The sequence below is a fragment of the Chaetura pelagica genome, unplaced genomic scaffold (assembly GCF_000747805.2).
Source record: "Chaetura pelagica isolate M959 unplaced genomic scaffold, ChaPel_1.0 scaffold37, whole genome shotgun sequence".
Taxonomy (NCBI): Eukaryota; Metazoa; Chordata; class Aves; order Apodiformes; family Apodidae; genus Chaetura; species Chaetura pelagica.
The window spans coordinates 5,709,819-5,727,929 of NW_009954567.1; the positions used below are offsets into that span (position 1 = coordinate 5,709,819).

General features: G+C 37.3%; 1 protein-coding gene across 3 annotated transcripts in view; it reads left to right on the forward strand.

Moving 5' to 3' along the window:
- Positions 1-17,881, forward strand: part of PIK3R1 (phosphoinositide-3-kinase, regulatory subunit 1 (alpha)) — a 50,135-nt gene extending 32,254 nt beyond the window's left edge. Inside the window, exons 4-15 of one of the 3 annotated variants that reach the window (XM_010005378.1) lie at positions 14-145; positions 1,000-1,201; positions 1,320-1,399; positions 11,033-11,135; positions 11,817-11,915; positions 12,007-12,187; positions 12,651-12,776; positions 13,810-13,952; positions 14,229-14,405; positions 14,513-14,581; positions 16,854-17,024; positions 17,464-17,881. In XM_010005378.1, the coding sequence (XP_010003680.1) occupies positions 14-145; positions 1,000-1,201; positions 1,320-1,399; positions 11,033-11,135; positions 11,817-11,915; positions 12,007-12,187; positions 12,651-12,776; positions 13,810-13,952; positions 14,229-14,405; positions 14,513-14,581; positions 16,854-17,024; positions 17,464-17,653 (1,673 nt within the window). In that variant the 3' untranslated portion in view covers positions 17,654-17,881. Of the gene's footprint in view, positions 1-13; positions 146-999; positions 1,202-1,319; positions 1,400-7,481; positions 7,498-9,557; positions 9,664-11,032; positions 11,136-11,816; positions 11,916-12,006; positions 12,188-12,650; positions 12,777-13,809; positions 13,953-14,228; positions 14,406-14,512; positions 14,582-16,853; positions 17,025-17,463 lie in introns of those variants that run through there. The other 2 variants (XM_010005380.1, XM_010005379.1) reach the window with 2 other exon arrangements.
- Positions 17,882-18,111: the final 230 nt, after the last annotated feature.

Below are 18,111 nucleotides of genomic sequence, written 5' to 3' on the forward strand. Positions count from 1 at the left end.
TCTTTCCCTTTAGATTCCTCTTCATTAGATTTAGAAACATTTGACGTGCACACTTTATCAGATGCTCTCAAGAGGTATCTTCTGGACCTGCCAAATCCCATCATTCCAGCAGCTGTTTACAGTGACATGATTTCTGTAGCTCAAGGTATGGCTATCACATTATTTCAAATGTCAAACAAATAGCTTTTATAAGGATTTTGCATATCCAGTGATCCAGCAGTAACCCATGGAATGGGGGAGATTCTGCACAACCTGGCAGCAACTTATAAAACATATGTAGCTTCACAACTTTTGATGAAAGCTGTTTGAATACAGATCTAGACATGCATCATTTACTTACCTTTTAGGTAAAACATAACTTCATTTTAGTAAGTAAAATGACTATAGAAAAACTGGGGGAAGAAATCAAGGACTTATCTGTATGCAGAAAGCTAATTTTTAACTTTTTATCAGTGCTGACAAAGTAAATGTATTAGAGGTCATGGTGTTCTGTGGTAGGTTGGGAGTTGCAGATTATGAAGTGAGAAATACATGAATGTAAGATTCCTCATCTACAGTGGTAATTTCAAATAAGTACAGCTTATAGGCTTTCAGCACGTGGGCCAAATGTTCTGTTATACATCTCGGGACAGGATATTGTTACTGGTAACCTTCAAAGTTAGAACAGCACCTGTGAGACTTATCTAGTTCATCTCAGAATTACCCAATCATGTGTGACGCTAAACACAAGACAGACTTCTACCAGTACACTCTGAACACATTGTGGTTTTTACCAAAATGTGTCTGTTTCCATTTGACTTTTAAATACTTGTTCTTTACTCTTCCCTGATCATTTAGCTTTTTCTGAAGAAGAAGAAGGAAGTCCTGCAGCAGTAATGAAGGACAGAATTACTATCTTTTTTCTGTAAAATCGATGCTTCCAAAGGATTCATACAGTTTCATTTTACTCATTGAATGTTCTGCTCTGATATCAACAGCTTTTTATCTGTTTGCTTGCAGAAGTGCAGAGCTCAGAGGAGTATGCTCAGTTGCTGAAGAAACTCATCAGATCTCCAAATTTACCTCCCCAGTATTGGCTCACACTCCAGTATTTGCTGAAACATTTCCTCAGAGTTTGTCAAGCCTCCAGCAAAAATCTCTTGAATGCAAGGTCTCTGGCTGAAATTTTCAGCCCTCTGCTTTTCAGATTCCAGATAGCAAGGTACATGGGTCAACTTTATTATATTTTATACTATAAGTATGCATTAGATGTATACAATAATTCTAATATGAACTTTTGCATTTTTCCTAGTTCTTACTGTCTAATCCCTTTCTTACAGCTCTGATAATACTGAGCACCACATAAAAATTCTAGAAGTTTTAATCACAAGTGAATGGAATGAGAGACAGCCTGTACCAGGTAAAAACTTTTAATTATAAAAGTTGTATACTGTTTTCTAAAGTATTAGTACTCAACTTAAGGATAGTAAAGGCTGATTGTTTTTCTTTTTTAGTCAAACATAATGCAAAAGTGCATAATTAAAGAATTAAGTAGAAGTTGTTCATGTGTTCTTTAGTGGTGTGCAACATTTGCTTTATAAGAAACTGTCTTTTTAATTAAAATTAATTTAGTACTTATAGTTTGTACAGCATTAGGACTTTAATTTCTTTTGAAGTAAATAGTGAATTTGTGAATTTTTAAGACCTGTAAACCAATAGAATGCATATCCTACAGGAGTGTGGTGTGATAAGTTCTGGAGAACTCTACTCCCAGGCACATTTTCTTAGAATAACAATAGTCCATAGATATCATAATCAGAAAGTAAGACTTCCCTCTTTATTTACATATATTTTTGTTTTTTAACCCAGAGACTCAATTATTTCTCAATATCAATAAACAGAAAATATTAAAACCCCATTCAGGAAAGTTGGCTTATACTTGCATTCTGTGAGTTAGTATCTAATTTAGTCAACAAACAGTAAAACCTGCCTCTAGTTTAGGCTAAAATCCCTGTTTTTAAATCATGTATTTGGCAGGAGCAAGACAGAGTTGCTAACTATATGCAAAGGAAATTATTAACACAGAGGGGCATACAGATGTTGACTTAAATTAATTCCTTTTGCATCTGAGTAACAGAGAATATCTGAATAAAGTATAGGACGATGGTGAACAGAACATTGGACAGATTAGCTCTGCCACCTCTCTATTCAAAGTACAAGGTAGCAGAAGGATTTTTAGGGCTGCTTAAGATTTGAAGAGCTAGAACCCAGCAGCAGAAAAATGGCAGTAGAAAAATGCCTGATTTCTCCTATTTCAGGTAGGCCTATTGTATAATCCCCTTCATCAACTCAAAGACAATGTTGATATATCTAAGCTACTTTATACACATTTGGTTTTGTTAAGTTTTGTCAAAATAGTTAAGCAGGCATTTCCAGATGTGTATTTTCCATGTTTTCCATGTGTATTTTTCTTCCTAATTCTTTGTAACAACCAGGAGAGTCTAATCTTTCAATGTCTGTTTGTCCAGTCTTACCAATAAGCAGCAAATAATTGCTAATTGTTAAAGAATTATTTTCTTTTCCCCCAGTTATAAAGAATAATCCATTTATGAAGCATCTAATATTCTAAAGAGTTTGCTAATAGTTGTTTTTTTTTATTATATGTTTAAAATCCTTTAGAGTATGTAAATTTACAAGGCTAGAGGCACTGATTGGGAGGTTACAAAGGTAGGGTCAATAGTGAGAGTTGCTTAAATTTCAGAGTGAGAGTTTCTTAAGTTGCACTTCAGAGATCAGTTGATTACATAGTATTCTGATTTGCTTCATATGAGGAAAGTATATAAGTGAAGTGTGTTGTTGTTTGAACTACTAATGAGGACAAGGAGTCCAATAGTCCAGTCGTCTTCAGACTATCATCAGAGTGCTTGAAGAAGTGTGGCTGTGTCCATCAGTTTGACACTGCATTAATAATTATAAGCTAGCGTCTGCTTATTTTTAATATTGCTTCTGCATTATTTGAAATTTTGTGATGCAATAGTTTATTTTGAGGGTCCTCTTGGGATTTTTTCAGGTAATTGTTTACAAAAATAGAATTATTCCCTATGCATTTCGAAGTCCATCCTAGGCAGTGGAATGGCTTTTAGTAGAATATTTTCACATCTATTAATATGCTGAAAAAGATAAGAATTTTCAAGCTTTGTAGTCTGTGATTAACTTGCCTCTGCTCTTAGGCCTGTAAAGCACTGAAATAATTTTCTGAAGTAGAGCCTTAATAAAATGTTGTGTAAGTTTATAGGATTAGGATATCAGTTTTCCACACCAAAATCATTCAGTGACGTAATCACCTGAAGTCATCTGTTTATATAGTTTTCATAGAAGACTCTAAAATACATTTTTCAGAATTACTGTCTTCAAGATTATTGCTTGTAGTTTTTTAGAGACATTGTATTAAAAGGAAGATTCCTAGGAATAATAATTAATTTGTCATAGAAGCATTATGAGAATTACAATCTATAATGGAATTTTTCAAGTGTAGAAGTTAAGAGGTTTTAAGCAGAAAGAAGCTTACTTGTGAAAGTAATATAATGACAACTAAACTATAAGAAAGAAGACAGTGCTGCCAGGTTTCTTCTGTTTTTCACAGCCTGGAGTGATAACATCCTCCTTTCCTTTTTACTTGTGTTACTCTCAAACCTTGATGAAAACTTTGTCTGAAACAAGCTATGCATGAAGTTTGAGTGATACCTTACACACTATGTAAATATATTAAATGTAGTGTTGAAGATAAATTATCTTTGCACAACTGTGGGTTTTTTTCTTATCACATCAGCCACTAATTATCCATCTGACCTCAAAGCAAGAGAATGCATGCAATCAGACCTTATATCTTAATATACCTTGAAATCAGTATCTTAAATTGGACATCTGAGACATAACCAGGAGTTACTGCTAAGCCTTTAATTGATTTTTTTATCACAGAACAACTCTGGACTGATTTTTTGTTTTTTCCTCTGTCACAGTGTTCAACAGCAAACTGTGCATTTTAGTTTGTGAATTTGAATATTGCTTAGCCTTCCCCAGAAGTTAAAGTACTGTTGTGCCTACGTATGTAGTAAGTCAAGATAGTAATGTTATGGGAGAAGTAACATTGGACAACTGATTGCTGTTTTGAATAACTGGTAACGACATCCATTTTCTGATTCCCATCTCATTCTTCTAATTTATGAGTAGGAGAGCTAAAAGATGGTGTTAGTGGATAAGTTAAATGACTTAGCATTCCCTCTTAATGCCCCAATTTGATGACCAGCCACACAGGCTTTAATTTAAAGAGTTTTCCACTTAAGTCAGAAACAAAGTACATTTCTCAAAATATGCCATTCAAAACAGTAGTATTAGAAGTAATTATCTTGATTGTAACAGATTATAGCCAGCAGCGCTGGTTATGTCTCACAGAATCTCACCCATCATACAGGGCTGTGAAGGCACGTGTGCTTTTTAGAGGGAAATATTGAAAAACAGGTTGTATGTGTAGGTATGGAAGAGTGGCTTATTTTTTCAGTTCATTTTCAGGGATCATAAAGGCTCCTGCCTTTCTGTCTGGAGGAGGTCTGTTCTGGATGCAGGTCTCAGAGCTGTCCATGGGGCTTGGTGGCTGCTGAGGGCAGCGCCGTCAGTTTGGAGCTGGTAGCTGGCAAGGCTCCAAGATCCTACAGGGGAAGGTGGGACAGCGGAACAGTTGGGAGTGGATTTGCAGGGGTAACTCGGGGAGATGGGTGTCCTCTTGTAGTCAGGGACTGACTTTGAGTGTGTGAGATTAAGGTGGGAAGTCAAAGAGGAAGGGAGATGTGGCAGGATAGCGAGGGGGTGTGGGGAAGTGGTGGCATTGCAGGCAGATCGGTTGGTGAGGAGCACAGGAAGAGTACTGCAGTGGTGGGAAGGAGCTGTTGTGCTGCTGGATGAATGGAAGCCTCCTGTGCACCTGTGCACACTCAAGCAGGGTTGCTTCGTTTAGGTGTCTCTTCCACTTTATTCCTATTTCCCAGGCTTGTAAGTACCATTGTAAGTAATGTCTCTAATGGCTCAAGCTGTGAAATACTGCAGTTTTAAGCATGAAAGAGGTAGGTTTTCATACTGACAGGGTCACAGCTAAGCATGATTGAGGTAATGAGACTGCCCCACACATAACTGCTCACATTGCTGGTGACAGGGTGGGTGACAGTCCTGGCGGTATCAACAAGGTGGAGACGCTTTGCTCTCAGCTGCACAGGATACTAGTAAACGTGGGAGCATTCCTCGTGGAAACGGACACAGAACTTGCCTGGACTGCTGCGGTTGTGAAGCTCAGCCCACAGCCCACAGCCCACAGCCCACCCGGTAGTCTCGGACTTGTCTGCGTGCTGGGCTGGGCTGCCGGCAGCGCCCGGCGTGGCTGCGGGGCTGCAGGGGACAGGCTGTCCCGCAGCGCTGGCGCTGCCCAGGGGACATGTGGGGACATGTGGGGACATGTCGCGGCCGCCCCGGCAGAGGGCCCCCCGCCACAGCCCGTGGGGACAGCCCGGGCCCCGGCCGGCCCTCCCGGGAGCTTCGGTAGTGCTGAAACAACATGCACGGCGTTATTGGAATTTTGTACAAAATCTACAAGATCCAGTGGGCACCGCTCAAGATTTTGAAATTTAAGTAAAAGTTAAGGTATGGCAATGGTGTGAAAATGCAGGTGTGTGCATGCCAGTATATTTTTATGACAAGACAGTTGATTCCCTTCTGCTAAATTATTAGGAAGTTACAAAGGGACCTGTGCTTAAAATTACAAACAATTCTCTGAGCCAGGTTTGGGTTGTCTTTTCATCCTTTGAGAATGTGTTTCTGTTTTCTGGCCCTATAAACCAAGAAATGTTATCAATCCTTTCCCTAATTTTAGCAGTGTATAGGAGGAGTAGCAGTTATTGTCAGCAAGTGAACTAGTTTAGAAGCACAGGTTACTATCTCCGTTTGAAGTGAGCTGTACCTTTATGACTTTGCTTCTTTAAAATAAATATAAAACTATTGTTCAAGTAGGCAAAGGCTAAAACTAAAAAAGCTAAGGAATTGTTATAGGTGACGTTAATCAACTGTAAACCATAAAAAATGTACTGCAGATATTTGGGATTTGGTTATGAAGTACAAGTGGGTTTCATATTTTCTAGCAGAGGAGGATTTTGGTAGGTGGAGGTGAACACTTTTCAATCCCAGTTGACTGCCTTAATGAGCACAAGTTGGTCTCAAGGAACACAGCTACTAGAAATTCTCACTGTTTCCAACAAGTGGGAGGAAAATATCAATCCTCATCTTCTCTGAATTCAGTCTTGTGGTCTGCTTCTCCTTTCACTTTGAATTTATTTCCTTGTAAAAAGTATGGCTGGCAAAGAAGTTAATCTGTGAGCAAAGGGGAGCGAACTCTTTGGTTGCTGCTCTCTTCCTTTAGCAAGTCTGATCTCCTCTTAAGGCATTTGACCTAATCTGCTCCCTGTCTGTATAGTCCATTTTCCCAACTGGCTTCCTGAGGAATGAACAATCCTGACCTACTGGAAAACACCATGGTTACAGACAGGTATTTTTTCAGCTATTTCCGTTTTATAGGAAATAGATAAAATGCGTCAGTGTCGAGTTAAGGGTCTTCAAGCAGCACCTGTGTTTGTGATCCAGTGTGAGTGTGTAGGAGGTGATGCTGTGCTTGCAAGCAGGCTATTTTGCTTGCAAAGGGCTGCTCTGAGAGATGGCAGCTCTTGTCAAGGAAGTTTTTTCTTCTGGGCTTTTTGTTTGGCTTTGGGTTTTTTGTGCAGTTACTTAGCCACTTCCTGTATTTGGCTGTCCGTAGTGTTTTCTCAACTATAATACTGTACTCAGGAGCCAGTGACAAACTATTTTAAGAACTCATACAGTAGTCTTCTCATTTACCTAACTAAAATGAGAAAGTTAGCCCTGCATTGACCACTTGTTAGCTGATGACAACTTTTACTTTGAATCTGGCTCCCCCTCCCCCTCATAAAGTCCCTGGCTCAGCAAATATTTGAACCTGCCCAAGTTAATAATGAAACTGAGATCTTTATCTGAGAGAGACATGCAAGCTACTGAGGGTGGTGGTTTTCTTTTTTCTTTTTTTTTTTCTTTTTTTTTTTTTTTTTTTTTTACAGTACTAAAGTCAGGTTCACTTTTTAATGATGAACCAGAGAGTAAGTGGATACCTTCTGCACAGCACAGTTCTAAGCAGTTAAGAAGAGAGAGAAGGCTTGGCTTTTCTCACTGCATGTTAAAGCTTTTTTGGTGGATTTTTATGGAACATTGGTTGGAAAGCAGAACAGTCTCCTTTTCAGAATTTTATTTTCTTCATTGCTTCATAGAAGGTTCCTAGTAAAAGAAGTTTTGGAGGTTTTTTAAGCAAGATTTTTTTTAAAAGAGGAAACTAATCCATGTTTCAAGTTATTGGATTGTGTTTTCAGGCTGTATTACAAGGGCGAGAATTTGTGATGCATAATTTACAAAGTAAGTGATTTTGAATTTCTCTCTGTGTGTTTTCTTTACCACATTATGGAAGTGTTTTACTATACTGATTACCAAGTAGAGCTTCCATAGTGAATGCAGTTAAGTACCTCAGCACCTCTGCAGGTTATACAGGGAATAGGGAACTTGCCTGTCTGCCTCCTGTCTTTTCTTGCCTGGAAGCTAGGCTAGTCTGAGCTGAGCACTAGTATAATTAAACAAGTGTGGGCAGTCCAGAATTTGGCTACCAGTGAAATGCTGGAGAAGTAATTTTTCCTGAAAGCCTTTACCAAGTGGAATAAAAAAAAATCTTACTGGTCCCACATGAGATCTAAATGCAGCAACATAGTCTCTGTAGGAAATCTTTATAACCTATATTTAAATTAAGACTTTGGCAACTCAACTGTTTGGGTAGCAGGTGGGCTAAACTTCCAAGTCCAGTGTTCGGGCTTGTATCTGAGATGATTTTAAGTCTCCTATTTCATTTGGAATTGAAAGGAATCTTTGGAGCATGTCTAACTAAACAGGGAGGGGATTCTACTTCAGAATTATTTAAGCTTGTTTTTGTATAAAGGAAACTAACATGCATTTTTTTGTAGCTGTTGGTGCTCCAGGCATGTTTTTGTATGTTAATGCTTATCTAAAAGGGGCAAGCTGCTGAAGGGCACGGGGTGTGTGTGTGTGTGTATTATATATTTGGGAAGGTTATAAATTGTGTTAATTTTTTTAATGAGTATTTGTGAGATAGAGCACATTTCAGCTGCAGCAGGATTTCTCGTGATGTAGGCACAGATAGTTGCTACAGCTACTCTTTGTTGTGGTTATTTTTGGTATCTTTTTCTGCGTCCACAGATTATAGTGAGTATAAAGCATTCACATTGCTTTATGTAGCATTCTGCTCTGGAATGAATAGTCTGTTCTGTACATGTTTTTTCCAAGAGGTCTGAGAGAGTTACAGTAGGCAATGGGGGGAGTTAGGAGAAAAAATTTCTAAATGGTAGGAGGGTACTGATGATATAAAGTCAAGCACAGAAGGAGACACTGACAAGGGACTTGTGTTTTAAAAACAATTAACTTGATAAACATCTCAATGAGAAGGGTAGAGAAACAGTGTGAAAAGGCAGACTAAATCTTTTTGTATCCTGACAAACTGGCTTTTTATGTTTAGCAAAATCTTATTCCAAAATTTTGCTCAATTTAAACTTTCTATCACTGTTCAGACATGTTTGCTGAATGTAAGAGTACAATATTTGGGTTTTGGATTTCAAATAGATTGATCTGGATTGTATTTTATAACAAAATAATAAGGGGGGAGGACGTCTCTGCAATAAGCACATTTTATATAATATGAAGTGTATCAGACCTGTGTGTCCTTTAAAATCATAGAAGTCTGCACAGTTTAAAAACATAATCCATACTTCATTATGTTGAGATATGTATGCCTCTGTATGTATGTGTGTGCAAAATGGGCGTGTGATGGATACACACACACACGCAGACGTAATGCTCTTTTCCCTTCTGCATCTTTAATATACACAGGAGGTCCAGAAACATTTAAAATCTTTTTGAATGGTAAACGTCAGGCATCCAAGCAGAAGAGTGCAACTGAGATGTCACCGACCTACTTCTAAGGGGAGCTGCCCTCTGTGTGAGCGTGCATGTGTTGTGTGCGTGTGTGTGTTAACAGCTACGTGCTGCAGCATATCAGCCTTTTGTCATCCTGCCAGGATTGGACTGTACCATGCTGCAAAGTCAGGAAAACGAGTCGGGAAGATGGGCGAGGAGAGCTTGCTAGCTCCTTTTGTTTGCAATACCAGGTTTATATTACAGTTCTGCTAAATGTAGATTCTTTCTGAACTGAAATTGTTTTAAGATTAATGTAGAATACAATGATGAAACAGGAGTGGTCTGGTGACATTATTTTGACATGATTGGCTGAGGATTATGATGTAATAGGTTACAGTGCAGCCCCTTATAGGTTTTAAAATGAATTCCAAGACACCATTACAAAGAGAGTCTGACTCTTTTCTTGTATCTGAGCTTACTCAGTGAAACTCATACAAATGTACAATACTGTTTGGAGTATGGAAGAACTGGATATAGAATATCCTAAGACAGATATAAATTGTGGCACAGACTTGATGTTTTACATAGAAATGGATCCACCAGGTAAAACTGCAGTCTTATTACAGAAGACTTAATTCGTTTTGGTCTTTACAGTAGCTACTGAAAAATTCCTACTGGATATTGATACAAATAGTTTTTCTTTTTCCTTTTTTTTTTTTTTTTTTTTCTCCATAAATCAGAATTAAATTGTGGGTTTGTGCATGGTTATAGCAATTAGAATCATAACCTGTAGAAATACTTGCCTGCTTACTTAATTGAATTTTTACTGAATTGACATGTTTCTGTTTTGATTTTATTCTGTCAGATGTAGTTCTAGTTCTGCTATTATGCCGTAAAATATTGTGTTTATTTTATTATTATTTTTGCTATCTCTGTTCCACACTGTGACTAAAAGGAGATGGTGTAATAACACTTACTTCCTGAAACAGTGATTACAGATTTTTTTAGGAAAAAAACGTATTTTTAAATATAACAATGTTATTTGAATACCTGCTTTTGTGTATGTTTTATATCATATAAAATTATTATGCTATCTTGATCTTCATTGGAAGTTTGAAAACATCATCTTTTGTAGCCAGTCATATAATGTATAGGGCAGAGACATTCATAAGGAATGATGTACTTACTGGAGAACTAAAAGAGTTGGGTTGATTTTTAATCCTGATTCCGATGTAGTCCCCCTTGCTCCTAAGTCTGGAGTGCTGCAGTATCTTCTCTGGCACCCACTGGTATACATATGCAGCTTTGACATTGAGAAAAGGGGGATGTGGTTTTTAATCAGTCCTGGTATTTGGAACACAATTTATTCTGTAGAATGCTAAGATTAACACAAGGGATATTTGGGTCACAGATGGGTTTCTTAAAGCTTTTTTTTGGCACATCATCACACAGAATGCTGAGGATCACAAAAACACAATTCTTCTTAAAACATACAGTATTGCTGTGGGTTTACACGTTTTATAACTTGGCTTCTAGGTGAGGAAACAGCAACATTGCTCTAAGATCATTACATAGGAAGGAAAAAAAATACATGTTACATGTTTTATTATTTATATTCACCTGAAGGTAGTGGAAGAAGCTAAAAGCAAACTTCAGATTTTTTTATCTCAAATGCTTTCTTCTCAGGGGGAAGATATAAGAATAGTGTTACATTTTGCTAAAAATATATTATTGCAAGTTTAACATACTTTTTTTTTTTTTTAAACAGTTCCTCTTACTGAATTATACTGTTTTCAGTAAAATATCTTGATTCCTCTATTTTCTTTTAAAGGCTGCTAGTGATGGAAAGCTCTTAATTTGTAACTTTTTTGTTCCCGTCATTCATGTACTAATCTGTGATTTCAAAGAATATATTGTCAGGTTTTCTATGAATTATAATCAACTTTTTTTTTCCCTCTCCTTTCATTTGCAGCACTGCCTCCTAAGCCACCGAAACCTAATACTGTAACTAACAACGGCATGAATAACAACATGTCATTACAAGATGCTGAATGGTACTGGGGAGATATCTCAAGGTAAATCAACATAAGACAAGTATTCCTTATATTTGGCTTTATGTTCTTGCTATGCTGTTTTCTGTGTATGTGTTACACTTAAGTATAGAAAAATAACAGTTCTAAGAGCCATTTTTAGTATATTTTCCAACACAAACATATTACAGTTGGTTTTATTCCAAACATGACTAAAAAGTTACTGGCAGTCAGCTAGAATGTAGTATGTGAAGATATTGTTCTGTTGCTTTAAAACAGCTATATAAAATGCTAGCATGAAAGGACAAAACCAATAAATAAATATTTTTTCTTTGTATTTTGTCCAGAATTCCAACTGTAGACACAATAGTTAACAAGCCAGACTAACAAGTGCCATATATTAGCAACATTTTTAACTGTACTATATATAGGTACATTAGAGCAGCACTGGCTGCTCCAATTGTTCAGGCTTGTGTGAACAAGCAGAAAGACCTTTGCATTAATATAATTTTCTTCAGCAGTTGGAGTTCGTAGGATATAACATTTTTGTATCACAGTTGTTCTTCAGCAATGTTAAATAAGATATTAAATAGCTATTTATTAATATAGACACGAAGAAGGCTTATAAAACCCACTTATTTTAAAACAGAAGAATCTAGAGCACAGTGAGAGGATGAATGCGTGAGAAGTAGCTGAAATGACTGGTTACTTTTGCTTTCATTTTAGAGAAGAAGTAAATGAGAAGCTCCGAGACACTGCTGATGGTACCTTTTTGGTACGAGATGCTTCAACCAAAATGCATGGAGACTACACACTTACGCTAAGGTCAGATTAGTTTCACTACATTTAAAAAATAGTGTTCTTTCAGAAATAGTACTTGAAGTATGCCTAACTTTTAAAAAAACTTTATTTGCAGGAAAGGAGGAAATAACAAATTAATTAAGATATTTCATCGAGATGGAAAATACGGCTTTTCTGACCCGTTAACTTTCAACTCTGTGGTTGAGCTTATAAACCACTACCGGAATGAATCTCTAGCCCAGTATAATCCTAAACTGGATGTAAAATTACTGTATCCAGTATCTAAGTACCAGCAGGTAATTTGGTCTCTTTTCTTTGTGTTTCATTAAATACAGAGAAATTACTGCAGAATGGGGAGTCATTTATCATTAAGAACTTCAGCTCTGTTAATATTTGAAAAAAATGAAGTGTGTATAAAGATGGATTTTTTTGTTTAAAACCGACTCCACAGTTTGCTTATATAAGTAATTAAAAGTTTAGGTACTGCAGATACATTATTAAGAATTAAACTTAGATTAATAAAAAGCCTACTCATTAGTGATTAAATACATAATTTTCAGTATAAAGCTGAACACTTGCAGTGCAAAATTGCCTTTTGTCATTCATTTATCATTCGCATATTTTGTATATAGAATGTTTTATCTCCATAATAATGAAAGAGTGACACCATGTAATTATCTAGGCATTTTTAGCAGTTTGATCCTGAAAATCTGTGCAATGTAATTTTTTCTGTATCTCCCATTCTGCTCATCATTCTAGGATCAAGTTGTAAAAGAGGATAGCATTGAAGCAGTGGGAAAGAAATTGCATGAATATAATACCCAGTTCCAGGAAAAAAGCCGAGAATATGACAGACTCTATGAAGACTACACAAGAACATCTCAGGTGAGCTAGATTTGAAACCAAAGAGAAGGTGGAAGACTTACTTAGATTTAGAAGAATATTGTTGTATATTCATACTGTCATATTCCTCCATTCTTTTCCACCTCCCTTCTGCCACCTCTACTGTAGCCCAAAAGAGGAATTGTATCTGATGTGCTTGCTTATTATATTAGAATCCCTTATTCATATTTGAACAGTCAGCATCTGTAACCTAACCCACCCTATGCCCAAGTTTGTTCTGTATCCAAAGCAAGCACAAAACTGTCTTGATTTACCAACACTTCTGCACAGTGACCTCATCAAGCTGAGTTATGGTTTTCAAGACACATTTGCAGCAAAGCATTGTATTTTTTGACTAGTTTTTAAAGGGTCTGGTTTCATCTGTGCAGGGTGGAGAGATAGTGTGTATAGATAACAGTGCAGGAATAAAAAACTGCCTCTGTCCTTTTTGCAACTTAATCAATTATTCGCAAAATTTTAAGGTGCCAGTGAATTAGTGCTGTTTTACAGACCTGGAATCAAGACTACTTCTCTAAGTTGTGCAGAAAGTATGTCTAAAAATAATTGAAGAAAGATGTAGGAGTGCCAGCAACTTGAACTAATGACTTAATTATTGACTAGCTATACAGGGGCTGGAGGATGGACTAGATGACCTCTTGAAACCTGTCCAGACCAACATCTTAAACTTGTATTTCAGAAAGCCAGATGTGCCTCAAAAGACATTAGTTGGTACAAAAGGCAAAGTGCATTGCCATAAAGATCTAAATATCACAAAATTTATACAGACAAAGACTGTAGTGAGCCCTGTGTCTGGCAGTTTTAGTTTCTTGGAAAACTGCATCTTGCAAAGCCTCATCATGGTGGCCTTTCACACAGGCCTGTTCTCTGTGTTATAAGGCTCTGCAGATAGAATGTATTCTCGAAAAGGGACACTAAAGTCTTATGTTAAAATATATTGAAGTGCTTCTGTAATAGAAAACTGTAAATTGTCCTTTCCATCTGATCACAACGTAGTAACAATTACTGTTTTTTTCAGGAAATTCAAATGAAAAGAACAGCTATTGAAGCATTTAATGAAACAATTAAAATATTTGAAGAGCAGTGCCAGACACAAGAAAGATACAGTAAGGAATACATTGAAAAATTTAAACGAGATGGAAATGAAAAAGAAATACAAAGGTCAGTTTTCATATTTGCATTTCAAATTGTGATGATTTTGAAGAAAGAAACAATGCCAAGTATAGATCTGCCTAAAACTAAAGCAAGATGGCAAGTTCAGTTGTAAGCAAAGCAAGCCTCAAATGGAGATGTGAACTTGCAAAATGTACATAGCTACATCTAGATAAATAATCTGTTTTCTTAAGTGTCTACACTGCAGACTGTGTCTAAATAGCAGATGATAAATTTCTAAGCAATAAAATGTCAGAGTGTAACTTACCACATTATTCCATTCAGAATTATGCACAACTATGAAAAACTCAAGTCTCGAATAAGTGAAATTGTGGACAGCCGGCGAAGATTAGAAGAGGATTTAAAGAAGCAAGCAGCTGAATATAGAGAGATAGACAAGCGTATGAACAGCATTAAGCCAGACCTCATACAGCTGAGGAAGACAAGAGATCAGTACTTGATGTGAGTATCATGATGAATTAACAAAAAAAACGTTTGAAGGTTGTTATGGTTTTTTAATCGGAATCCAGCTTCTGTGACTAACAAATTTTTTTGCTATCACTGTCCAGGTGGCTGACTCAAAAAGGTGTTCGACAAAAGAAACTAAACGAGTGGCTTGGAAATGAAAATACAGAAGAGTGAGTATTATAAGATTTAAAATTTTTTAGAATTTCAAACTGTCTTACACGAATGTGAGAAAAAGCATATTTAATTCCTGGACCACACAGAGGATATCTCAAGCCTGTGCCTCCAGTAACAATGCACACAGTTAACACATGGCAGCCTTGCATCATGCAAGTGTTAGAAAGAACTCTTATCTCACTCCCTGCTCTCCATTATTCAGGGAAGTGCATAATCCAGTTACTGTAGCAAAGAAATTTAATATAAACTGTGTCTTTATTCTTACCAGCAAAATACAGATCATAAGGTATTAGTATTATAGTTAGTTACAGAAATGCTATATGGATAAATAAATTGTTCAGAAGGTGTCTTCTGGGGCAGGCTTTTTCCAAATTTCAGCTGTTGGTACTGTTGTGGTATCTAGTGTGGTAGTACTCATATCAGTATATCACATTGCTGTTGGAGATGCTAAAATGGTATATACTGAAGTGATCCTTCTGGTTTTGTCATGTGGTTAATTTTTCTGGGAAATGTCAAGGTAATATTCTGTCATTTCAGCAATTCAGTTTACTATAGGTTCTGACAGGGGCTTGGCTAATTAATACCTTTTGCTTCATTCCTGGGAAAAATAGCACCTGGATGGTGTCAACATAGATCAAATTTAAACAAAAGGAAGCCACCAAATAAACTCAAACAGATAGTAACAGTGACAAGCAAATAGAAAAACAAAGTTACCTGATTAATATTTGCATCAGCTTTTTCTGCCTATGTAGTTTCCTGTGCATGCCTTTTACACTGCGTGGCTGAACACTTAGTGAAAGCAGCAGACTGACAGTAACTGTTTTGTGGATTTACATTCTAGCCTTGTCCACATCTATTTTAATTTGGCTTGGTTTATTGAGTCTCCTACTGTTATCCTGGAAATTGTACATCTTTGCTGTGGCTGCACTGGCAGAAGCAGAGAATAAAAATGGCGGAAACATTTTAAAGCCGTGTTGTTCAGTCAGTCACAGCACAGCTCAAAGATAAGATAGAGAATATGTAGGCACCTGTTTCCAGCATTATTTCCATTACTTAAACAGTAGTCAGAGAACAATATCAGGCCATAGTTTTAATGTAGCATCTAAATAGCAAGTGAAACTGTTTAAAGATCATCCTAATTTGCTCTCACTCTGCAGCTCTCCTTGCGAGTCTAGTAAGTGCTCAGGTTTCTGCTGAAAAATGAAAACGTTCAAAATATTACTTTAGAAAAAAAGTTGTAATGAAGAAAAAAATCAGTGGCCAGCAGGAAAAACAGGAATTGCATTCTCTAGGTGCTCTTTGAAAATAAGGCCTCTGCTGAATGCATTTGAGTACCATGCAGGATAAAGGAGTGCAATGGGATAAGGGACCTAGAGAATCAACTTAAACAAAAGAACCCTTCTTTCTGAAAAATTGAATTCTATGTGAGATTGCTGATTTCTGTAGACTGCTTTGAGAATCTTCAGAAAGACAGAACTGTGGATGAGAGAGAATTCATGTTTTCTTAGATCAAGGAAAACTGATTAAAAACCTATTACAGAGAGAGTAAATACTTTAGCCAAACATAGAGTGATTGTAAGCTGAGTAGGACAGGCAGTGCCCACCAATGCAGGCTGCCGCAGGAGCGGGGAGCGTTGAACCAGAGGCATCTTTCATGGTAGGCTTTAGCTGAGAAGTTTCTCTATAATACTGAATCAGCCTTACAGTTAGTGGCGGTTTTGGTAGAGAAGGCTGTATTTTATATGCTTTTCTCATAATAATGATTATATGGAGACAGAGAGCACTCTACTATCCACTCTTTACACAAAACCACCTCCCCTATAAATAATTAATCTGTCTTAACTGTGCAACTGCTCATAGCTTTCCCAAGCAGCAGCTGTAGTTGATACATTGCATGGTTTTTCACTGCTGACCAAGTGTTCTGATCTTTGAAAACTAAGCTGACTCAGAGGGTATTGATTTCATTTGGCTTGCTATTTACCAAAACAGTGAGCAATGACAGAGGTACTAAAGTGCTTGCTGCATCCTTTTATAACCTTCTTTATGTGAACATTTTTAAAAGAAACAAGAACCAGCACTTACATCTTATTTTTATTCAGTGGTTTAAGCAGTGCAGTATTACATGGTTTGCATCCTTATTTTTACTAGGGAGGCATTCTACTAACCACTGACTTGCTGCTTTTGTAGTAATGTGAAATGGGGCCTACTTAACTAATGGATTTTGCTATGCTGTATGTTTCACAAACACATTCTGTCCTATTTCAACAGCCAATACTCTATGGTAGAAGATGATGAGGATTTGCCTCATCATGATGAGAGAACTTGGAATGTTGGCAATATCAATAGAAGTCAAGCTGAAAATCTGCTGCGGGGAAAGCGAGATGGAACATTCCTTGTTCGAGAGAGCAGCAAACAAGGCTGCTACGCCTGCTCTGTTGTGTATGTACCCTAATTTGTGAATGATGTAACCAACATTTTAGGCACATACCTTGAGCCTGGGGCAGATAGTCATTCGTATATGCATGGATCTCATTGGACATTTGGGCTTAGAAGCAGACCATCAAGTCCAGAGGCCATCCTTATAGCTGCTCCATTTCCTACACAGCTCAGACCTGTGCCACTCCCACAGCTGAGCCTCACACAGAGGAAGGGAAACCAAGGCACAGATGTATGCCTTTATGTGCAGCTGCTAAGTCCTGCCTGTTTTCTGCCTCTGTAAGGCATCTGGGAATTTGGGTTAAGCCTAAGCTTTTGCTATTATCCCAACCACAGAAAACAAGATTTTTATGTAGTGACTAGCATCTTAAGATTTATTCCTAGTACCTTATTTTATACTGTACTGACAAACTAACACCTGGTTGCTTTTTTTCCTCTTTAGGGTGGATGGAGAAGTAAAGCACTGTGTGATAAACAAAACACCTACTGGGTATGGATTTGCAGAGCCATATAACTTGTACAACTCACTCAAAGAACTGGTGCTACATTATCAACATACATCACTCGTGCAGCACAATGACTCTCTCAATGTCACACTAGCCTACCCAGTATATGCACAGCAGAGGCGATGAAGATCTTAATACTCTGGGTTGATTGCTTTTTTCCTAAAGAAAAGATCTGACAACATGAGGCCTCTGGAAAGAGAAGGCTCCTTCCAGCCTTACTCAAGAATATGAGCTGCAGTATCAAAGCTATCTGTCTTCAGATGGGACTAGAGCTTTCCTTTACAACTGCAGTGGGAGAAATCACAGTATTAAGCTGTGAACTTATGTTTCTAATCTGAAGTGCTTTTTTTAATTAAAAGAAAAACACAAGAGAGAGAAATCCTAACCTGATCTCCCTGCAGGGACATAGAGGCCTTTAACCATGGTGCTTGTTTACGACCATTTCTGAAGCTTTACCAGCTAGAACTTTGGATTCTCCAGATACAAGATGTAAGATGTCTTGTTACTCAGTTATTGGAATTTCATGGTCACAACCTGGCTTGGATTTGGTGTTGCTGCACTCAGTGGATCCAGACACACAGCAT